This window comes from Brassica napus, chromosome C3 (assembly GCF_020379485.1).
Source record: "Brassica napus cultivar Da-Ae chromosome C3, Da-Ae, whole genome shotgun sequence".
NCBI classification, from domain to species: domain Eukaryota; kingdom Viridiplantae; phylum Streptophyta; class Magnoliopsida; order Brassicales; family Brassicaceae; genus Brassica; species Brassica napus.
Window position 1 is genome coordinate 62,747,236 of NC_063446.1, and position 24,199 is coordinate 62,771,434.

General features: G+C 35.3%; 3 protein-coding genes and 2 long non-coding RNA genes across 11 annotated transcripts; 3 read left to right on the forward strand and 2 right to left on the reverse strand.

Annotated features, from left to right (window-relative positions):
• Positions 1-1,853: 1,853 nt before the first annotated feature.
• LOC125583799 lies at positions 1,854-2,564 on the reverse strand. The gene is made up of 3 exons (XR_007320854.1): positions 2,311-2,564; positions 2,154-2,222; positions 1,854-1,985 (listed from the first exon to the last, which is right to left on the reverse strand). It is a non-coding gene; the product is annotated as an uncharacterized LOC125583799 (long non-coding RNA).
• Positions 2,565-4,512: 1,948 nt separating this feature from the next.
• LOC106446051 lies at positions 4,513-7,040 on the forward strand. 6 transcript variants are annotated; one of them, XR_007320857.1, is made up of 10 exons: positions 4,513-4,885; positions 4,972-5,030; positions 5,120-5,203; positions 5,297-5,328; positions 5,598-5,701; positions 5,788-5,880; positions 5,992-6,106; positions 6,221-6,291; positions 6,385-6,659; positions 6,826-7,040. It is a non-coding gene; the product is annotated as an uncharacterized LOC106446051 (long non-coding RNA). The 6 variants fall into 6 exon arrangements; XR_002661095.2 differs by lacking the exon at positions 5,297-5,328 and having other exon boundaries at positions 4,518-4,885; positions 5,120-5,235; positions 6,385-6,496; positions 6,579-6,659; XR_002661093.2 differs by lacking the exon at positions 5,297-5,328 and having other exon boundaries at positions 4,514-4,885; positions 5,120-5,235; positions 6,802-7,040.
• A 5,268-nt stretch (positions 7,041-12,308) lies between these two features.
• LOC106417875 lies at positions 12,309-15,790 on the forward strand. Of its 2 annotated transcripts, XM_022696010.2 has the most exons (4): positions 12,309-13,369; positions 13,547-14,343; positions 14,442-14,624; positions 14,778-15,790. In XM_022696010.2, the coding sequence occupies exons 2-4, from the start codon at positions 13,557-13,559 to the stop codon at positions 15,695-15,697; spliced, it is 1,890 nt and encodes a 629-aa protein (XP_022551731.2). In that variant the 5' UTR covers positions 12,309-13,369; positions 13,547-13,556; the 3' UTR covers positions 15,698-15,790. The 2 variants fall into 2 exon arrangements, with proteins under 2 accessions (XP_022551731.2, XP_048607262.1); XM_048751305.1 differs by having other exon boundaries at positions 12,309-14,343.
• On the reverse strand, positions 13,174-22,245 carry LOC106377912. Its single transcript, XM_048751306.1, has 4 exons — positions 20,970-22,245; positions 19,836-20,603; positions 19,563-19,757; positions 13,174-13,281 (listed from the first exon to the last, which is right to left on the reverse strand). The coding sequence occupies exons 1-3, from the start codon at positions 21,885-21,887 to the stop codon at positions 19,683-19,685; spliced, it is 1,761 nt and encodes a 586-aa protein (XP_048607263.1). The 5' UTR covers positions 21,888-22,245; the 3' UTR covers positions 13,174-13,281; positions 19,563-19,682.
• LOC125583226 lies at positions 15,830-16,848 on the forward strand. The gene is made up of 2 exons (XM_048749861.1): positions 15,830-16,630; positions 16,762-16,848. Exons 1-2 carry the CDS (start codon positions 15,830-15,832, stop codon positions 16,846-16,848), a joined length of 888 nt encoding a protein of 295 aa, XP_048605818.1.
• Positions 22,246-24,199: the final 1,954 nt, after the last annotated feature.

Here is a 24,199-nt window from a genome sequence, read left to right on the forward strand (position 1 = left end):
ATATATAATTAAATTTAAATGATATTAACATATATATATAGTACACTTTTAATATGAATATTTATTAAATAAATTTTCTACTCATATGATTTTATGATTATTTTCATATTTGTGTAACAAAAGTTTACACCAACGAATTTGTTTTTAATGTGGGATAATTTAAATAATTAATAATCATTTAAAAAACAATGAAGATTTCAAAATTAAAATATTAACTTTTCAATATATGTTCAATGCAAATATCAAAATATAAGTATACATTTTCATACGATATATTGTTTAATTTAAACGATATGAAATATATATATATGTATATATATATATATTAACATAAAAACCTATTAAAATAAAATTATTTCTTCATATGGTCTTATAATCATTGTATCTTAATATAGAAAAAAATTTAAACCTTGATCATAAAAGTTTATGTGAGACTTTTAACAGTTTTAGTAATTTATACTCGTTTTGAAAAATTCAAAATACAACATATACAAAAAAAATCTAGATTTTTATTATATGATTAATGTAATTATGTAATTATTTTAATACTAAAGAAATAAACAAAAATGATAAAAAGTATACAAATTGTTATCAAATCTTTATTGTTTAAAATCATTAATTTCTATATATACGTTTTAATCACATTAGGTAATTTCGTAGGTTTTATTTAAGGAAAGCCTGCGAAACAATAAAGATTTGATATATGCGACCAACTATAGCCTGCGAAATATTATTTTGCTAGAGATTATAATTTTTAGACTATAGTTTTTATAAAGTGCCCTAAAAATTTTTGAAATATGATTTTGAAGACATACACAAGTGCCACATAGGATGAAATCTTTTTAACTTTTACAAAATTCAGGTTATAACTTTTTAAAAGATCTTCAATTAATATATAGGAGATTATGAATGAATTCACCGGAAACCAATTATTTATACGTTAATGCTAATGGTGAACCCGTAATATTATTAATTCCACAAAAAGTAATATTAATTGTTCTGTGTGGAATCATGTATGCTGGGCAATTACTTAGTTTTTACTTTTTACCAGGGATTGGCCCGTCCTACGGGCGGGTTAGTAACTGAACGAAGTATATAAAATATAATAAATTTTATTGAATATTTCAAAGTGTTTAGTTTACTTTAAATTGTTAGTAATTTTTATTTCTTTAAATTATAATACAAATATTATAACTATGTCTTTAAATTAAAAGTTCCATTGAATGTTCTGACCAGCAATGCCTATTGGTTCATGCAGTGTCTGGACATGATTGTTTCCGTCGGCTGGAATAGTTAGCCCACGAATCTTATCTGCCCATCCTACACATCAAACCAAAACTTACCAACAAAAGCATGAAAATTTGATAGTATTCTCAAGATTTTGGTATACCAGCATAATAGCGAAAGAATCTGGCGAGCATTGAAATCTCTGCTGTTTTGGCTTGTTCATAAGTCTTCCCATCGTCCCATGTCTCTATAGCTGCAAGCTTTTCGCTGTTCCTGAAAACCAAACAAAGATCAGTCCATATCACATTGAATTTCATATTAATTTCAAGACCCAAGAACATTATATATATACATAAGCAATTATCTTTTCCCATGGTCCTTCATCAATGGCCTTCCTTGCAGGCTTGTGGCTTTCACCGCCCGGTCTATATCTTCAGCATCGACTTTCAGCTATGTTCGCAATAACTCCCCCTATGCGTGGATCAAGAGTAGGCAACGTCTTACCTAAATCACCAATTCAAAAACCAAACATTAGTTCTCATGGAACTTGAATCTCAAGTCAAACTTTTTCTTTGTTATTTCTCTGATTCTGAACAGAGCCTTTTTTAAATGAAAACTTTACTCACCAGAAGCAGCGTCTACAAAGTTCCCATTGTTGAGGAGCTGTGTGTAAAAAGTGAACCGGCTTATGATTTCTTCAGCTGCAGAGGAGGTTCTAAATCTCCGTACGATCTTACTTTCATTGTTATAATTTTTTCCTGCAAACCGAAATGTTTTAATGTCTACATTAAAATGACAATTTTCTGCTTCGTTGTTGTACACTACTCAACACTAAATGACAACTAATCCAAAAATCAGTAACGAACACCTTAACACACAAAAATTCTAATTGACCAAAGAACACACAGATTCCAAAGGAGCTGAACCTGAGCTTGAGCAGCCTCGAAACCGCTGAATCAGCGCCTCTTTCTCAAAATCTTCGGCTGAGCCAGATTCTGAAAGTAAGCATTCTTGGTAAAGATCATATCATAACCTAACCAAAGAACATTTCTTGTTTAAAATTGAGGTTTGAGAAAGAGAAACCTTTGATTGGCCTTAGTTCTTTCATTATATCCGTGGAACTCTTCCAAAATTCTGGTAGCAAGTAATAGTCATAAAAATAAAATAAAAATCAAGATCAACGTATGGAAGGGTAAGGAATGGCCCAAAATTCAAAATTGTGTTATACAAAAACGTAATTTCCACAGATTCTTTGAAAATCAACGATTAAAAGCTTATAAACCCAGAATCATATCTGAAGGAAAGTGCAATAATAGGATTCAAACTTGTGGTACATGAATTTGGGGTTCAAAGAATTTTATACAAAAAGAAAAGAGGACACATAATCCAGAAACTGAAAATACCAGACAGATCTGAAGCTTTCGTACCTTGTGCAACACATGCCACTGCCGCGAAATTCTTGGTTTGTGTTGGTCAACAATCTCCAGCATATAACTTAAATTGCAAGTTATATTGTCCCGTCGTCGGCTAGCAGAGAAAATGAAGTGATGAAACAGAGAAAATATGGTTATAGAGTAGAAGAAACACTAATACAAAACTTTTACATGTTATGAGGTTCATAAATAGAGTCAAAATCTTGAATGTAAGAGATGGTTCAAGAAGGAGTTCAGTTAGTCCCATCAAGAACCTGTTTGAACCATCAATTGACAGGCATGGTTATTAAAGGCATACATATATGAATGATATGTACCAAAAAAAATCAGAAACGTAAGTTTTTAAAACCAAATATAGTGCCTATGCCAAAGAAAAAAACCTGTTTATCAAACTCTTGTTATAGTCGATACAGAAACCCTCAAAGAGTTGTGGCATTAGAGACCCTGCAACGTGAAATGAAAACAACACATACTTCTTAATTCAGAAACATAGGAAAAGCCATCCAAAAAAAGTGTGATTAGAACATAAACATGAAAAAGGTAAAAGGTGATAAGTACTTGAAAGGTCTGGCACAAAATAAAACTATACTAATGCATTTCTGAAACACCCATTTCGATTCCGATTGAGTGGTTCAAAAGCAATGCGTGGATTCCCGGAAGAACTGTAGCAACAATGGAGCCATGTGGATGCGTGATATATGTTAGGTTACATAAATTGGCGACTAACAAATTTAAGGGTTTGAGAAGATTAGGTCATACCTATTCGTCGATCAGAAGCAGCTGAAGGCGAATTAGCATCCCTACTTTAGCGGGATTATGGGCTTCTCAAAACTGAATCGACTTGACCGGCGGCGACTTTGTAGAAGTAAACCGTCAGAGATCGACGATTTGGAGCGTTTTAGGACCATCATTGCGGTGGTTCAAGGATTCGGAGAAATAGTGAGCAATGGAAAGAAGGAATCAACTTAGTTTTGAGTATACTCTAAACTAGAGAAGATGAAGAACAAAAGTAAACGATCTAGATTGGATTAATTCAGAGAAAAAACAATAATTTGCAGGGAGTGGAAGCGCCGGAGTCGATTACACGTTAAAGTCTCGAAAATAATGACCCAATGACAGAAACTTACGTGACCTGTCATATTAAACTTTCTCATTGGTCGATTTAGTTGTCCTACGTGGACACGCTCTCTACTCCTCATATAACCCTTTTATTATAGTATAGATACGATTTAATGTAAACATATTCTTCTATAAAATATAAGAATAGAAAATTAGAAAAAAATGTAAATATTTATAGATGGACGGTGATTTTTTTTTCCAAAAGAACACCTGATTAACTTTGAATTTACGAGATAAACAAAAAATATTATTTTAATCCTGAAAAATAATAAAAAGATTGCAGTCTTCGTCATTTTCGCCATCAAAAATCAAATAATCACCATAAGTTGAGAAAAAATGTGTAAGGAGTTACCTCTTGTAACATACACCTACAATGAAACATAAAAGAAAAGCAAATCAATTTGACACAGACGATCAAGTTGGAAACTAAAACGATGACAAATACAAAGCCATACAACAGCCGAGACCAAAGACCCAACGACAACCAAGACAACAATATCTTACTATGACACTTCATCATAAGATTTTTACAGTTTGAAATACTCTTATCCATGCTATAAAGCTCGTTTAGATATCAATCAATCTATACTATATTAAAAGGGATATATGAGCTCCATTGAGCCTATCCACCTCAGCATGGAAAATCATCCAATAGGATTAAAGTATTCGGCCACATCATCAGACAAGTTACGTTATTTAGGCTCAAAATAATATTTTCATATAATCTTTACAAAAGCCACTAGCCCATTAAAGCCCAGTATCGAAACTCTAGATTTTCTCACGCGTTGCGATCATTTCGTCTCCCTCTTTTCGTTTTCCTTCTTCTTCTACATTTTCATCGATCGAACGACGTTTTGTCTCTCCATCTTCACTGCAACCGATCTGTAGAGTAATCAATTGTCCGTTTCGGTTTGATTGATGGCTTCCTCTCTATTTATTTATAAATCTCTTCTTTCATGTTTTTTTTCAATCAAAACTCTCTCAATTTGTTATCGCGATGAATTCGAACGGGAAAGCCATAGTCTCCGGTGATCCGATTGTGAAGAAACCATCAGGTTCTTTTGATCAATTGGTGAAATGAAGTTCGTGATACCTGCATAATCAGAGTTACATCACAAGCTTATCTATTAGAACTGTTTTTAATTGATTATCTAACTCTTGCTTCAATAATCTCGTATGTTTCAATCTGCAGAATTCCCTGAGAAAAAAACTCTGTTTGTGTTTTGCGTTTAGAAAAACTTACATCGCCGGGTAAGTTTCTCAAAGACCTTCTTTTGCTATACGATTTGAAACCTATCCATTGCATCCATCGAGATCTAAGAGAGGTTTTGATCCCGCAGAGATAAATTGCATGTGGATGATGTGAAGGTTTACTTTGCCGTTGTGGAGAAACCCAGCGATGCTTTCCCCAGTGCTAGCAATTGGTACGATTGCCTTGCTTACCATCTGCTAAAAGGTTTGTCTTTTTGAAAACTTTAGATCAGTTTATTAAGTTTGGATTGTTATTTGACTTTCAGTAACAAATTTTGGAATGGTTGCATCTTCTCCCGTGAGTTTCTCTTTACCAGATCCCATTTCTCCTTCCATATTGTGTCGTACCCGATTTCTGATGATCCGATTCTAAGTAGTTGAAATGCTTCTTCGTCGTTTGCTTTAATCCTGAGATAGATAGATTTAGCAGAAGGTTTATTAATCCGGGATTGGTAGAAGATTTTTATCATTGCGTTTGGATCTCTCGTGCTTCTGTTCATCTCCTAGTGTTTGACATAACTTAAATAAATGTATACTTTCAATCTTTTGTTTATTAATAAATAATAGGTGGATTCGATACTAGACAAGGATGATTACACATTGGAAGAGCTACTTGACTAGGAAGCAATCATCCAAGAATGCAAAGCTTTAAATAGCCGTCTCATTCATATGTATGTTGTCCTCTTCATATCTCTCTTATCTTTTATTTCTTTTGATTAGTTAGTTTATAATGACTGGTGGTGGTGTTTGTTTGAAGTTTAAGGGATAAAGCTCGAGTGGAGCAACTCTTGCGTTATGTTGGTGACATGTTCTAAGTTTCTGCTTGGAAGAAATCATAAACTTAAAGAGGGTGATCATAGACTGATATAGTGATATTTGTATTAGGAATCAACGAGTTGTGTTTAGTAGATGAAACTTTGCTTGGGTGTGTGTGTTTAGCTATTTTCTGTTCTGTGAACAGGCACCTGCAGCTGATGACGATGATGACATGGATTCTTTTGGTGATGAGACTGAGGAAAAAAAGAAAGCTGCAGAGGAGAAGGAGGGTGCTAAGAAGGACACCAAAAAGCCCAAAGGTAGTAAGCCTCTCTATTTTTTTTACTACAAGCACATGTCTTATGGGGAGCACATGTGGTGAGTTCATAATGATGGGTTTTCATTCTCTTCTTAAATATGAAAATTTTGGTTAGGTTCTCTCTATGGTTTGGAGAAAAAAAAAACATAGAGAAACTGAAGGTTATCAATATCAATCTTTCTTGAGGTAATAGTATTATCACTATGATTTGCGAGAGAGGGTGAAACATTTCTCTCAACAAATGAAACTAAGGCTGTGCAAAATTATTGACTATCACAGTATTCTTTAGAAGACGTTTGGAAAGGAAGGAGAGATAGGCTACGAAACTTGGGTTATGACAAGATATTCTGATAGAATATGCTCTCTATGATGAAAGCCTAATGGAAAAAAGGTACGTCCATATTTTGATCTTCAGTTTCATTAATTTTTTTTTTTTATTATATTCCTTGGTTCATGTTGGGTTTGCTGGCAAGGGAGGAAGATGAAAAGCGCAGCTGATCTCACAAGAAGATTGATGAAAGCTGAGACAGATGTGCAACCCGAGGCATTAAAAGGTAGAAGAAACCTTTGACCGTTTTGTTATATGACTTCACTCTCTCTATCTTTTCGTAGCGGTTCTCTCATTCAAACATCTCTGGTTGCTTGAGGCAAAAAAGTTTTAACTTTTTTATTTCGTTTTTTGGGGTCAAATTACAGTCTTTTGTTCTTTGGATTGCACAGTGGTAAACCTCGAAGATTTGTATGGCACCCTAGCTACTACACTGGTAAATTTTGAAGATTTGTAAGTTGGAAATTGGAGTTTTTTTTTTTGGATATACAAAGGGAGAATGCTCATCTTTTATTAGAGTTAAAATTTATAAATTTGTAAATGTCCAGATGACAATGATACATTTTGTCAAAAGATTTATGGTATACTATTCCCTGTTTTCATTCGATCTCCATTTTCTTAACCGATGGGACTATAGCTGTCTAAAGTAGCTTGACAGGTAACTCTGAAAATTATAAACGTATAACTTACAACTTACAAGCATGGATGGTGTCTACAAAAATAAAGAGTCGAAAAAAAACTTACACGAAAAACCAGCCGTGGAAGATGAGAACAAGGAAAAAACTAACAGGGACTGTAGAAAATTGAGGTAGGGACTCCTCAAAATATCTCTCTCAAAATCTTTGTTTGTATAATAGTGTTATTATTCGTTTGATCTTTTAATATTTCTTCGATTTGAGTTACTAATTAGATGTGTTTCTTGGTGATCGAACATGTTTTGGAGATACCTAATTAGAGCTTTAGCGAATCCCTCCCTCCTATTCTGACATGGGTATATCTGCTCCAAGTATTTCATATGCTAACTCGCAATTGTATGTTATAATGTACATATTCTATTAATTGATAAAGCACAAATAGTTATATAATATAATTATTTATGTTTGATATATCTATATTTGTAATTGTGATATAAATAATTAAAGTGGTTTACATTTTTTTGAAAATAATGTTTCATTTTAGTTATATTATAAAAATAAAAATAAATTAAAAGTAAATATCAGTTTTAAAATAAATAAAAACTATTTAAACACATACTATTTAAAATTACAAAACAAAAAATTATTAAATAAATACATTGATTCTATTAGAAAATACCATCAAAAGAGAGTACTAAACATTTTTTCTAAACTTATGTCAAAACATCAAAATAGTATATATAAAAATAAATAGGTGACTAATATATTTCAACTAATAAAATTTGAAACTCAATATATAAGTTTATTTCCTTGTATAGTATTGGTATTAAATATAAATAATTACACAATGTTATAAAATACACTAAAATTGATTCCTTCTATTTTGTCAAGGGTGAAATATTTCTCACCAGAGGTCCTCTTTCCGCGCGTAATTTTATAAAACTTAATAAAAATTATAAAAATAAACTTAACCTAGATATTCATATAACAATAAATACTAATAAATTTATTAAAAGATTTTAATACTATACAAAATATATTTAATCCTATTTTCCGCGCGTAGCGCGGACGAAGAATCTAGTACTATTAAAAGAAAAAAGTTCTAAAAAATCTACCTATGAAAATTGTTTGGACTTTTCCATTTTTTAGTTCAACATATAATATAAAACCAAATATCATCACATGCATTTATTATAGCAACAAATAACATTTAATTTAAACTCTTGACTTTTGAAAATTTGATTTAAAATATATATTAAATGTTTCATATATTAGTTTAGTTATAACAACATCCTTTAATATTTTTACATTATATCAAAGGAGATAAAATGTTTCGAAACATAGAGTTCATGTTTGGATCTGCGGGTATGGGTTCTTCGGATCCTAAACGTTTGACATAACTAAATATTTTAAAATCTATAGTTTAAGTTAGGGTCGGTTCTTTTTGGTTCCAAATTGGTCCGGACTCATAATTCAAATATCTGTAAAATAAATTTAATTTTTGAATACATAGCAGGTTCAGATTGGTTTGGGTATTAGAATCTAAAAAAACGAAGTACCCAAAACACAAAAAAAGACTTAAACACATAAAAATACCCAAAATCTAAACAAATACCTGAAAATATTCATATACTCAAAAGATCCAAAATTTTACCCATAAACCTAATCCGGATCATCGAAACACCCAAAATTTTACCAACCCAAAATATATTTTTCTAAAATTGAAATTTTACCCATAACCCCAAACTATAACCGAAAACCTGAACCAGAAACTTAAAAATATCTGTAATGCTGAAAACATATATGAAATACCCAAACATACCTAATATACACAAATCATTTCAGGCACTTTGGGTACCCGATCGAGTCTCGGATAGGACCCAAACTGGAATAGAGATTCGCGGTCCAAAAAGATATTGAATATGTACTTTGTCCATGACTCAGACCCGAACTGCACCTATATTTTCGGGTTGGTTTCAGATTTATTTTTTCAGATCCGACAAACTGTCGAATCGTATGAAAAAAATTATATAAAAATATACAGATAAAATCTGAAATAATAATGTATAACAATCTCAAAACATTAATTCATATAAAACGTTTTTATAATCTAAAAACTGCGCTTTTAAGCGCGGATCAAAATCTAATTTCTTATTAAATTATCATAAAATTGAATGCAACTCTAGACATAAAAAACATATTTATATGAAAATCAAATGACCTATAACTTATTAAACAAATTTAAGATAATTCCAACTAATTGAAAAAAAAAACTTAAGCAAATAATAAATTAAATAAACATAATATTTGAAATATATCTAAATATGTTCTATGCATAACTTAGAGACATTGAGACGCCATTCGCCATACGATCACACCCCGTAGGGTTAGTTTATAATTCAGTGAAGAGAGGAACATATTGATCATCTTCCTCTTTTCTTCAGATTCAATTCATCGTCATATAGATTTCTTATCCTTTGGAGCTTGGGTAACAAACATCAAGTTAAGATCATTATCTATGCCTTTTACACATCCAACGCGCCAATCTTCCACTGTATTGTCATTACTATCATCAAAGATCACATCATCATTTTTATCTGATTTTTTTTTTTTCAGTTTCTTAAATAGCTTTGCAGCACATACGCTAAGTTATTTGCGTTATTCTTAAGTTCACCCCTAGGATTTCAACCAATAGGATTTCATTATTTCAAATTCGATATCTTTTAAAAAAATTTTAAAAAAACAAAATGTTGTCAAGTTATATTATGTTTTTTTTTAAGTAAAAAAAAGTTAGTAGCTACAATAAAAAAGAATTTTAAAAAATATATTTTTAATGTCGTCAGCAAAACACTAAACCCTAAATCCTAAACCCTAAACTTTTGGGTAAACCCTAAACCCTTGGATAAATCCTAAACTCTAAATAAAAAACATTAAACATTAAAACCCTAAACCCTAAATACTAAACCCTTGAGTGTTTAAGTGTTTAGTGATTTTGATTCAGAGTTTAGAATTTATCCAAAGATTTAGGGTTTACTCTAGGGTTTAGGGTTTAGGATTTAGGATTTAGGAATTAGGATTTAGAGTTTAGTGTTTTGCTAACAATGTTAAAAATATTTTTTTTAAAATTCTTTTTTCTGTAATTATTATTTTTTTTACTTTTTAAAAAAAAAACATAATATAAATTGACAATTTTTTTTTTTAAATATCAAATTTGAAATAATGAAATCCTATTGGTTGGTAAGATACCGTAAAACTCTGGTTATGGAAGTAGTCGTTTTAACTGTAAATACACATATTACAAACGGTCAATTTCATATTTGGAAAATAAATAACCATCTGATTCTTATAGTTTCCTTAAGTTTCATGTTTTTTTTGGTATGATCTTAAGTTTCATGTTACCGTTATATTAAAATCTTTTATCGTTAAAAAAAAAAAAAAATCTTTTATCGTTTTTGTTCTTGGCACTAATATAAAATTTCAGATATAAAAATAAATCTTTTTTTCTTGTTTCTGCCTTTACCTTTCTCTTCCTCTGTTTCCTTACATTCTTGTGAGTTGTGTCTATACAAACAATCAGATAAGTTGTTGTGAATTGTGTGTTTGCAGGAGATGAGCATCTTTGTTCATCTCTGTATAGCCCGACAGAGTCGCTGTAGATTTTCAAAGCACGAGCTAATTACAAACAGGACCATTCAAGAAGAAGAATGTGTATACATACACTAATTTCAAGTGAAAATGTCGTCTAAATCACCAACTTTTAAATTTAGTTGAAAAATGCGTAAACTTTTTCGTAGAAAATTCAAAGACTCAACTTATTTTGACAAGCCATTTTAACTTTAAACATATTTTGACTAAACCATTTTACCGTTAAAATGGTTAATAGATTAAGTTAACAGTGTTAATCTTTGTTAAATCCATACGACGTTTTGAAATTAAAAAAAAAAATGTTCCTCAAAGCCTCAATCGAAGCCGACCAAAGCCTCAATCGAAGTAAAACCCAACTACTAGACTACTTATAACTTTATTAACTAGTGTAGCTACTAATTATTATTATTATAAGCTCACCAACATCTGATTCTTCTCCATAAAATGGAAAAATTGTCATGTCACTTTTGAAGGTATTGAGTCTGGAGACTCTTGACTACAGATTGATTTGAATTATTTAATATTTGGTATAGAAATATGATCTTTGTACAACAAGAAGTCATGATACAAAAAAAAAAAAAAATCAAACCAAGCTGGCTTAGGATCTGTTAGACTTGTGAGTAGTGACTAACATTTCTAGATACCAAAACACTTCAGGGAACTCCTAACTTACTAATGTATTCGATGTTCTGTTAAAGGAGACACTTTTTAATTGGACGACGAAAGTGGCAAGAGATTATTGATTCTTCTTGGCTCTGGAAGCTGTCCATTTGAAGTTGTTTTGGCTTGTTTCAATAAAAACGTGACCGAATAGCGATATGAAGAAGATGCCCCCTAATTTTAATCTTAAAATTCTGTAAAATAAGGCTACAAAACATCATGATAATGGTCTGAATTAGGCCTGGGCAAAATAACCAGAACCGAAGAACCGAACCGGAACCGAACCGAAATACCCAAAACCGGAATCGGACTAATATCCTCAAATATCCGAACGGTTCCTATATTTTTATATCCGAAATAATCGAACCGAGAACCGAATGGGTACCCGAATATATAAAAATATTAATTATATATACATATAACATCACTAAATATATATTTTTAATTTAAAATTCTATTAAAAGTATCTGAAAATATAGTTGAGGATAACTAAATTATTATAAAGTATCCAAACTACTCGAAAGTATCCGAAAGTATCCGGATAGTTTTATCCGAAATATCCAAAGTAATCCGAAATATCCAATTTTTTTTTATCTAAATCATCCTAATTATTTGATATTTTACCCTAAATAACCGATATTTTATCCAAATTATCCGAACTACCCGAACTATCCGAACCCGAACCGGATCCAAATGAGAACCGAACTTTTTCCGGATATTTTCCGGTTCCTACATTTACTATCCAAACCGAACCGAACCGAACCTGAAACTATCCGAACCGAAAATAGGTCAAGTACTAAATGGATCCTCTAGCCCCTATACGAACTACCTGAAACCCGAAATACCTGAACCGAACCGAACCGATATCCGAAATACCAAGACCTAGTCTGAATAGTTGGTCCATTTTTGCCATATATTTTAACTATTAAGAGTCAAACGTAATGCATGAATTGTCAAAGATATAATAAAAAAAGGGCAAAGCTTGGCGAGAAAGATAAAGAGGTCACTTCCAAGAAACTTGTCCAAGAATATTCAACCCTGATTTTGTCTTATAAATACATATCATGAAACTAAATCTAAACATCATAAAAAACTCTAAACATGTCTCCCTTGGCGTCTTTCTTTGGTTGCTTCGTTCCAAAATCCAGGGCAAAGATTAGCTCAACCAATGATCGTAACTCGAAAGTCTTGTCCTTGGAGAAACCAAAAAGCAAATCAAAATCTCCGAGAGCTCCAGTCATCGTGTCTTATTTTCCCGCAGGTTCGAATCTTTCGCGTTTGTAAGAGAAGATATAAGATCAAGTGTGGGACGGGTGTTGACTTTTTCTTTTGATGTTGACTTATGTAAATGTAAAGACTTTATGCGTTTATTTCATTATATGTAAATTGTACTGGACCATCTAACTTCTCTAAGAGTTGCTGAATGGCGACTAGATAGCGGGGCGTATTTAGACAATATGCGGGACATATCTAAACAATTCACCAATCATGTAATAATGTCAAGAGAACTTGAGACAACTGGGCCTATATACCCCATCCTTAAGGGAATTAAGTAAATACCCAATTGAAAGAAAAACTAGTTCGACCCGTACGTTTTTGCGTGTCCCTTCCCCAAAATATCCCTACCGTATGCAAAGTGGAGGCAAAAAGGTGAACAGGGATCGACTCGGCGTGATCTTCTGAAGTACAAAGAGCAGATACGCTTCTGACATATATTTACGGCCATTATCCGCCTGAAATGCAAATTGTTTTTCTTTTTTGTGCACAGTAGCAGCGGAAAACAAGGATTGTCTAACAGAAATCTCCTTGTATCGTATAATGGCTGGATTTAAAGGTTATCCCCAAATCTTTAAGGTTATCGTTGGTGTATTTAATGGAGTCCTGGAGAAACATAAATGTGAAGCAGACCTGATAGAGAGAGAACGAAACCTGTTAGAGTAAGATTGTTGCAGTTGCGAAGATTCTTTAACAGTAGTCGTTATCCCTTGTGTTTGAGGTAACTTTTTTTGGTTTTCGTTAGTGAGCATTAAATTTCTTACTTGTTAGCGTGATTGATTGAGTAATATTCCGCCTGGATTTGTTAACATTTACTCCATTGCTGTGAAAATATTTATTGATGGTTGAATGAGGCTGTCAGTTTTGGTTGAGGAATTAATATCTTCTATGGATGCAGATCTGACTTAATGGGGCAGTTGGTGAAGCTTGTTGTTGGTGTGTGGGAGGAAGTCGGACAACGTGGATGGCTGTTCTTGGAAGATCCGACAGAGCGTAAATACGAAGTCATGGTCCACGAGAACCAGACTTACGCAAGTGTCCTGGATCTTGTAAGAACACGCTACAGTGTTAGCCTGGAAACCGCTGTTACTCTGACCTATGAATTTCCAGAGTGGATGAAGGGACCTGGAGATCTATCACCTCCTCCAGTTGATGTTAGAGAGGATGGGGATGTGGAGCTCTTCATGTCGATCAGGATTGAGCTGCCAGCAACTAGGCTGATGGTTACGATCGGTAACGATGTGGTTGCCCGCTATCTGTTTCAGAGACGTGATAACTACACTGTTATCGGGTCCTCAAAGGGTGTAACCAGTGATAACACACGAACTTACCCGCCTCGGACTGATGTTAGCATGTACGAGAAGACTGTTAATGTTAATGCATCACGTGTCCCTGGTGATGATGGGTCGGGGTTCTGGGAAGGAATGCTGGCGCAGTGCATCGTCACGGCAAGCCAGCAATTCCTAACTAATGTCTGCGCAAATGAAGATGTAACTTTGGGGGGGAATGCTGCATTAGCCGAGAGGATGCCTCCAACTGATGGTTACATAGACAGTAGCGACGGGACAAACTCTTCTACAGCTTCTTCGCCTCACCCATGCGAGAAGAGGGATGAGCTATTCGAAAGTGGGATAATCCGTTTGGCAGAGGAACTGCCTGTGGCGCCTGCAGTGGCAAACAAGGTGTTAGCCATTGGTAAGTTCGTTTCTTCCATGTTTGGTTGGAGTGTTATGTGTGGTGCTCCATGAAAATTTGGTATAAGCTAACAGTGTGTTTGCATTATATTGATACAGTTGAGGCCGAACCTGGGAGAAAGTCATATTCCATACTTGAATACATTACGAAGGGGAAAGAGAAACTGTGCAATGAAAGCGAAGAAAAGAAGAAGCGAAGCTACAATAGCGGACCGCGTAGTCCGTTAATGTCTAACCCAAACTTTCCTGATCCTATTCCAGATGCAGACACGACAGATGAAGGTGTGTAAATGTTTTGTCATAGCGGTTACCATAAGGGAATCGCCAAAAAATTGTGTGTTAGCAGTGCTGATAGATAGTTGGCTGTTAAGATTTATAAAATCTGCTGCGTAGCTATTTTGATTGATTAGTATTGGTACTGTTTAATTTTAACAGATTCGGAAGAGGAAGCAGAGAAGCATCTTTTTGTTGGGCAGGTTTTCATGGACCGTACGGCTTTCAAGACTCACATGTCTCTCTACGCTTTGGCGAACAAGTTCTGGTACTTGTGTCGTAGGTCTGAGCCTGGTAAAATGGTGCTGATATGTCGGGGGAGTGAGTGTAAGTGGAGAGTGTATGCCTCTAAGCTTTCGGGGTGTCCTCAGTTCCAAATAAAGAAACTGGATGAGGGACATACTTGCACTGTTGATGAGCGTGGTGATTTCAAGAGGCATGCGACTTCAAACCTAATTGGAGAAATGGTGAGGAACAAGTTTGGCAGTGGTGGTACTGGTCCAAGGCCAGGTGCACTTAGAGAGTTCATGCGAACTGACCATCACGTACCTATATCCTACTGGAAGGCCTGGATATCGAGAGAGCTAGCCAAGGAGCGTGGACTTGGAAATACAGCGGATTCTTACAGAATGTTGCCTGCCTACTTGTCGCAGCTGGCAGTGGCAAACCCGGGTTCAGTGGTAGCCATCGAAACAGCTCCTTCAGAAGAGGATCTCAAGCGCTTCAAATATCTTTTCCTCTCTTTTGGTGCTTCTGCTAAGGGGTATCGTTACATGCGAAAGGTCATTGTTGTTGATGGGACACACCTTAAGGGGAAATACAATGGATGCCTTCTGAGTGCGAGTGCACAAGATGCCAATTATCAGATCTTTTCCATAGCTTTTGCTATAGTCGATGGAGAAAATGACCAGTCGTGGGGCTGGTTCTTCCAGAAACTATCATCCATTTTATCTGATGGTTACGATCTCGTTTTCGTCTCGGATAGGCACCAGTCTATATATGCTGGTCTCCACAAGGTAAATACACATTTTGAGGATCTACATATGAAAATGTTTTTCTTTTCGGAATACGAACGAAGATAACAACTAATTATCACAAAACCATGTTCCCTTTTTATTGGGTCGTAAGGAATAAGTTAGGATGTATGTGTGATGGTTAACTGTCATGTCAAGTTGATAGCGGGTTGCTTTCATCTAATTTTGCAGGTGTATCCTATGGCTAAGCACTACGCTTGCATCCTTCATCTACAGAGAAACATTGTTAGTATGTTTAAGAAGAAACACCTTGCCTCTTTAGTCTCAAAAGCCGCGCGGGCATACCGTGTCTCAGACTTCTACAAGCATTTTAACGAGATCAAGATGATTGACATAAACTGCGCTGATTATTTAATCAGGGTCGGTTTTGAGCATTGGGCTAGGTCGCACTCTGCAGGCAAGCGTTACAATCTAATGACAAGCAACGTGGCAGAGTCGCTCAATGCAGCACTTGCTGAGGCTAGGGAGTATCCGATTGTGGCTCTAGTTGAGTACATTAGGGGGATGCTTATGCGTTGGTTCTCTGTGCGCCGTGAGTCATCGGCGAACTGTGGTGGTGTAGTGGCTCCGAAGGTGGAGGAGCTCATATCCCGTAACTTCAATGTGTCAACCGGGTTTTTGGTTCGTCACACAAGCAAGGCTGAGTTCGAGGTGCGTGGTAAGGAGGGAGTTCCTTTCGTTGTCGACCTTGAAGCAAAAACGTGTAGCTGTCTGGAGTTTGATATGATCCGTATCCCTTGTGGCCATGCTGTCGCTGCTGCAATACACTCGAACCGTAGGGTTGATGAGCTTGTGGGCGAAGAGCTATCAAGAAACAATTGGGCAGCAGCTTACTCTCTGAGCATTAACCCGGCTGGGGATGAGGTGGTGCCAACGCCTGAAGATGATACGCTTGCATCACTTCTACTTGCGCCTCCCAACACAAGGCGTCCTCCAGGCAGGCCAAAGAAGATAAGAATATTATCAAGGGGTGAATTCAAGGTATGTCTGGCATGCATTTTGACAGTATCACTTGTATATTTGAAATTAAAAGTCATGTCCGTGAGACTGTGGTTATAATAGATGTTAGATGATAATGATTGTGGTTACAATGTATTGTTTTATGTTTGCAGCGTGGAGTGCTTGGTCGCAAGGTGAGGACTTGTAAGAGGTGTGGTGGCAAAGATCACAACCGTGCGACTTGCAAGAACCCTATATGAGGAAGGGTTTGATGTTATGAAGGGGTCATTCAAATAAAGTCTTTTGTTATAGGTCTGATGTGGGGCGACCAGTTTTATTATGTACCATATAAAGTTCCCCATGGTTCCAACAAGTTGCGTTGATGTGTAATATGTAGTTTGAGATCTCGGTAATGTATGGCCCCCTTTTGTAACAGACAATTATGTTATGCAATTTGAATTTTTTAAAAAAGTATGACTCTAAGTGGAATAAGTTCTTATCGATTAAGATCATTTAAATGTCTGAAGGAGGTTGCTTAGCTTTAAGTGGAATAAGTACTTATCGATTATGTTAGTGTTGGGTATATTAGTGATAAGTATTTATCTACTAAGTATTTATCTACCAAGTATACTAGTGACAAGTATTTATCTACTAAGTATTTAGATAACCTGTTTATCTACTAAGTATTTAGATAAGTGTTGATCTTATTAAAAAAGTAAGATTAGCGCTTAACTCCTAATATGATTTACATGCTTACAAGAAAATGCTTAAGGTGTAATAACCGTTGTTGGTTGAAGCATATAATGGTTTGCTGTTAGAAAAACTTAATGGTGGAGATAGTGATCGAGTATGTATGAGTAAACGTAGCGTGCATTGGTGATTGTTACTGGTTACTGTCAATGGTACCGGTTACGGTAAATGTTTCTGTTTAGACTGTTACATGATACTAACATTTATGAGAAGATCGTAACAAGTAGCAAGTATTTAGACAAGTGTTTATCTGCGGAAAAAAAAATTAGATTTGTCCTTAACTGCTAATAAAAATTTACATGTCTGCAGGAGAATAGTTAACGCTTTTGGGAATTGGTTGAATCCTTGGTGATCGAGTATGTATGCTAATACTTAGCAGTCAGTGGTGTTTGTTAACGGTAGCGGTCAGATGTTAGCGGTTACGCTAAATGTTCATCTCATACACCGTTTCAAGATGCTAAGAGTAATGATTCGTAAGAAGTAGCAAGTATTTAGATAAGTTTTTATCGGGGAAAAAAGATTAGATTAGTACTTAACTACTAATATAATTTACATGTCTGTAGTAGAATACTTAGCGCTTTTTGGAATTGGTTGAAGCCTTAGTGATCGAGTATGTAGGCTAATACTTAGCAGTCAGTGGTGTTTGTTAACGGTTGCGGCCAGTGTTACCGGTTACGGTAAAAATTATTCTCATGCACAGTTACAATATGCTAAGAGTAATGATTCAGACGAGGAGATCATGTGAAAAGGTAGACAACAACAAGATGGTTTAATCAAGTAAAGGTAGCACATAACAACTAATGAAAGAAAACATAACAGGTGAAGCATAACAGCTACAGCTGACACTTAAAATGAGAAATCATTAAACATGAAAATAGAAGAACGCAATACCACATAGTACGTTGTTTGGAACAAAATAAGTTAGCCGGTGAACTAAAACAGTTATCAGGCTTGTAGATAGGATAAGAAAGTGAAGGTTACACATGGGTTATGTCGCGATAGACAAGGACAGCGAGGTGTTTAGCACCCGAAGAGATCGTTTCTGGGGTGACATCTTTGCATCCATTGGCGCCGTTGGCAGCATGTGCCTGGATTAGCAACACCGTTGTAGCGGCTGCATCTGTGGAGTTTGAGTTATGCGAGACACAGTTAACCCTCACCATCTGATAGGGTTTGCGTGCATCAGCAGACTTGTTCCTAGTTGTTGTGGCAAGGATATGCGGGACAACAACAGTTATGGGGGTAAAATCTTTCTTCATCATGCTTTCAGATCGGAAACCATGATTGCAGTCGAGTATTTGTACGGCTCCGCGTGATAGATCGAGGGAAACGCCAACCCAGTGCTGTTTGTCGATGAAAAAGGGGAAGTAAATACAGTCGTAAACGTCGTCCGGTGTACTGCCACCAATGAAATGCTTAACCACGGCTTCATCATATTTCATCCTGTGGCGGTCCTTAATGGCGGTCTTCGTAAGCCTACCATGTTGTTTCATCAGCAAAGCGGGGAAGTTTGTGTCATAAAATGCAATCTTGGACTGGTGACTTCCTTTCCTGTTACGGTCAAGAGAAATGTAATACATTAAGACATCCATCACGTGCGAAAAAGGTTAAAACGTTATGGTATATCCGTTTGGTTAGTCGTTAATCAAAATTGTGGAGGTTACTAATTACTAGTAACATCCAAGTGTATGCATATCTCGTTACCTTTGGCGTCATCTGCTGGTTGCGGTCGATGATCTCGTTCAACTCATCGGTTGTTACAGACATTCCATTAGCGACTGTATAAACCCTGAAAAAAAACAGAGAGAAACAATTAAAAATCAGGGTAACTGTATCGATTGATCAGAGACTTAAATGGACATACCTGCTGTCGCCAGCTCTCTCTCTCATGGCCATGTATATCTCGTCTACATTGTTTGATGTTGTCGTCAGAGTCCCCTCACGGCTGAAAGCTTTTATCTTCGGATCGCACTGGTAGTCGTTGAACAACGGTGGTAGTATCCTTGTCCTCTTGCTCTTCCTAGTCTCTGCAATGACATTGCTTGCTTCTACATCTGGAACTGACGCATGACATACCTCCTCGTGCAACAATTCACCCTGCGAGAGCCCCAGTGAGAATGTCGGTATTTCGATCAGAGATAAAAGGAATTCAATCTGACAATAAGATGCGCATCCACTTAGGTCATAACCTACAACTAGATTGTGACTAGATGAGATAACGGACCTCTTTCTCGTGTGGGCTACCATCTTCGTCAACAGGAGACAGATGATGGTGGGTGAAATTTGTATTCTGTCCAGGCTGTGGGGTAGTGAGATCAGTGTCAGTGGGAGAGTGGGCAGCGTCTTACAAAGTTTTGACGCCTTCAGCGACGGGTCCTACAGTAATGTGGATAGCTGGCTGGTTGTTTGCAGGAGCCACCTACAGATGGATAGAAGCGAAAATGTGATTGGCTATTTGTGTGTACGTAAATGTTTAAAAGTACAACAAGGAACGTACCTCGCTGTCATCCAAAACGCCACCGACATCGGTAATGACCATGTTTATAAGATTGTCGAGCTGTATTGGTTCCCCGACCTTCTCAGCCTGTAGTGGTTCCCCGGCCTTCTCAGCCTGTTTTGGTATCACGGTAGCGAGGTCGACAAGTGGTTGTTCGGTGGAGTTATGGAGAGATGTAGGCACATATGTTGCGGTGGTTTGTCCTTCGCTTCTTATTGCATCGGCAGTTAGTAATGAAGCTCCCGCCGATGTACAACCCCTTCCATTCTGCGCTTGATCGACAGCGCCACCATTTTCATCACTCGCAACCCCCGCGTCCGGGTTAGGCTTGCCTAATAAACCAATAATACTCTGAATAACAGCCCCCTGCATGTTTAGGACCTCAACTTTGATCAGTTTAGCCAGGCGCTCCTCCAGTTTGTCGCCTAACTTGTAAACGGCATCCTCAATCTTAGGGGTTACAATGCGACCAACAAGGTTAGCCATGTGGCTGACGTCATAAGCTTCCCCAATCTCTCCTTCTGGTGAATCCGCCTGGTTCTCCCTCTCTTTGTTGTCCTTCTGTTCCTTTTCTTTTAGTTTCTTCTCAGATCTCATGCGTGCCAGATCAGAAGCCGATAAGCCCCCACTGAACATTGCCTTGGTTAGCACGTGACCTTGTTCAATTGATCGTACAAGATTATCAACTGTTACATCGTCGACCTCATCTTCCCACGTCAGTTCTTCCGCTGTATGGGTTCCGTCCACAAGCATGGAGGTAACTTCAACCTACGGTAAGTAAGACGAGAGGAGTAAATTAAGAAAACCATAAGAGAAACACATGTTAGTTCACAGACACAAATGTGACATATTGTACATTAATATCCAGTATAGGGAACTGTTATTATTAACGGGCGTTCATGTAGTTATGGCATAAAAGAAAAAGGTAGTTGAAACGAATTATGTTAACATCTATCAGAATAGTTAACGCAGAAAATGGAAACGTGGTCGCTAATCCATAAGTTCCAACCATGTATAATGTTTGCTATTAGCACTTGTTAACACGTTAAATAAAATTTAGTAGTTATCCCCATACATAAGCGGTAATGAAAACTGTTAGTGCGTACATATTGAGTGTGAGCTCTAACATCTTACCTTGCATTCTTCGTGCAGGTCTCTAACATGTGCGGGATTGACACAATATCGCACACTCGCAGGGGGTGCATCGGGGGGCTTGCTCATTTCAACTTTATCAGCTTGCGATTCGCTATTCCCCGAATCTGAGTCGCTGTCAGAGTCAATCACAACAACAGGCTCGACAGGGGTGACTACCTCTTTTATCTGAGGAACAGCCGCCATGAAAACGAGTTGGATCGCATCCACAAAACCAGGTAAGGCGACGCTGGACTGAGCAAGCGACATCTCGTCTTTTTTTTTAATTCCGGTAACAAGCATCTCAAAGGTGACTCTCCCCCACGGATATTTAAGAAATTCATCAAAATCACGTATCATCTCCACATGCTCAGTGATGATCCGAGGAGAGTGAGAAGTCGGTAGTAGAACACAGGAAGTGAACGTCAAACATGCATACTTGAGTCGCATCTCTCGGTCCTTAACTTTCCTCTTCTTCAGCATCTCTATGGCGGTGTCAACGGCGCAGAACTTGAGAGATCCAAAAAGTTCACCCCAGTAGAGCTTCTCGTTGATAGGATTCTTCTTCCTCTTTATGTTTTTCTTCGGGATCTTCCTGCAGTTAAGGCCTGTGACATGAGCGAACTCGTGCAGAGACATCCTAATCGGCTTCCCGGCAAACAGAAACCATATCTCATACTTCTTCTTCACTCGGAGAATTCGCACAATGACAAACTGGCCAAAACTACCGGAAAAAGACGGGTTTTCTGCCTGTGAAATGATTTTCCCAAACGTCGTCTTCCGCATGAATTCTACCTTCTCCGGTTCTAGTGCGTCTAGAATGGACTCGATCCTTCTCGGTTTGTGATAAGTGTTAACTCTCTCCCCAACAGGTTCTTCACCGGCTGCAAACATCCGCTCTGGTAGTTGCGTGAGTTCCATGGTTTCGATCTCTGAAATCTCAGATAATGGTTTCTATAAAGACAGAAGTTAATTTATGGACAACTAAAAGGGTATAGATCTAGTTCTCTAGAATATATCGGCCTGGATTAAAATTGGGTAATAGGGGACTTTTCGCTTGCCCTTCAATGTCTTTCTTCTTCTAACATTTTTTATATTTTATTCTTTTAAATAAACGAGTTCCGATGACAATTAGATACATGGCGTGTAATACTCTGGTCTGTAGAAAGCCACTGACATCGTGAGCAGTGTATCCCATAGGGTGAGACGGTGGGCTGTAGGGGCATAGTGGTATTAAAAAAAAAGGAAAGCCTAGGGTGGTAGTCGTTTAATTTCGGCAAAAACGTGGTGCGTATTTGAATGAAAACCGCACTCCACAGTAAAACAACAAAACGACAACAAAATATATATTATTTTGTCTACTTTTCACTACAAAAGCGGTGCGTATTTACCCGCATCAAACTAGGGGAGTTATGACAATCTAAGTGCGGTTTTATGTATACCAGATCCTTTCTCCGGGCGTAGCGCAGATAATATATTTAAATTTGTTATATTTATGATTTTTATTTATATGTAAATTTTTATATATTAAATTATATATAACTAATTTTTTAATTTTTTTTTTATATTTTTAGTTTGAAGTAAGTATTTCTATTATATGTAACACAATTAACTAATAAAATATGAAGAATCAAGTCCGAGATTTTAGAGTTAAGTAAAAAAATATAATTATGTATAGAACATAAATTATCTTAGTTTAAAATATCGGAATCTCATCTCGAATAAATCTCGAAAAAGTACTCCAATAACATAATTTAAATAAAACTCATTTTTCAAAAAAAAAAAGCGTACTTAATAATATTTTTTTACGTGTAATAGTTGAAAACCGACAATTGAATGTCGATCTAGAATATAATTTTAATATATCTAATGGTAAAATATTAATTGTAATAATTTTTTTTTTAATTTTGTAATATTACATTAATTAGAAGTCTTTAAATCTAAAATCTATTTTATTAACATAATATATTTTACCTATTTTTAATTCTTGAAAATCTAAAATCTATTATTTAATTCATTTCTTGTAGAGGAATTTCATAATAGAAATGGATTTATCTCCGATGTATTTTTCTATTTTCTCTCCTAAAAAGAATATTCTTGATATATTCTTTTCTAAGTTTACAAATAATATTTTTATTTGAGAAAGTTGAAAACCATCCTAATTTATTTTAGTATTTTATAAAATTATGATATTATTTACACTAAATATTTCTTTACAAACTATTATGTAAATAAAAAAATATAATTATATTTGTATAACTAATATATTGCATTACAAAATATTTTCGGTTATAATTGTTTAAGTAAAAAGTAATGATCATTTTGTAAAAACAAATAGAGGAGGTGACATGGCAAAATATAGTTTCTCATTGGCCGATTATTTTCGCCTACGTGGACACTCTATCTGAGGCTTACATCTTCCAGTTTTAATTAAAGTTTGTAATATTTAAAAGTTATTACTTTAGAAAAGTGTCATTTAATATATAAATTTAATTAATTACACACTAATTTACATAATTAAAATTACACAGTAATTTACATAATTTAATTGGCCACACAATATCCAATAAGTATAAAGTTACATTGAAATATAAAACAATTTATATAGTGAAACAAAAAAAAATACTTTTAAACCATTATATTGTAAAGCAAAGGGAATATTCAAATTATATTGAAACATTAGAATAGTTAGAATCAGAAAAGCTAAAATCTCAACGTAGATCATTAACGTTGGCCATGCCTTAGACCATCTTCAATGTATTCCTCTATTTTTTTCCCTAAAATTGAAGAATTTCATAATAGAGATGGATTTGTCTCCGGTGTATTTTCCTATTTTTTATCCTAAAAAGGAATATTCTTGATATATTTTTTTCTAAGTTTACAAATAATACTTTTTATTTGTGAAAGTTGAAAATCAACCAAATTTATTTTAATATTTTATAAAATTATGATATTATTTACACTCAATATTTCTTTACAAACTATTATGTAAATAAAAAATATAATTATATTTATATAAATAATATATTTCACTAAAAAAATATTTTCAGTTATAATTGTTTAAGTAAAAAGTTAAAAGATCATTTTGTAAAAACAAATAGAGGAGGTGATATGGCAAAAATATAGTTTCTCATTGGCCGATTATTTTCGCCTACGTAGACACTCTATCTAAGGTTTATATCCTATTTTTATTTACTTTTTGTTTAAGTTTTAATTTTGATTATATACTAAAA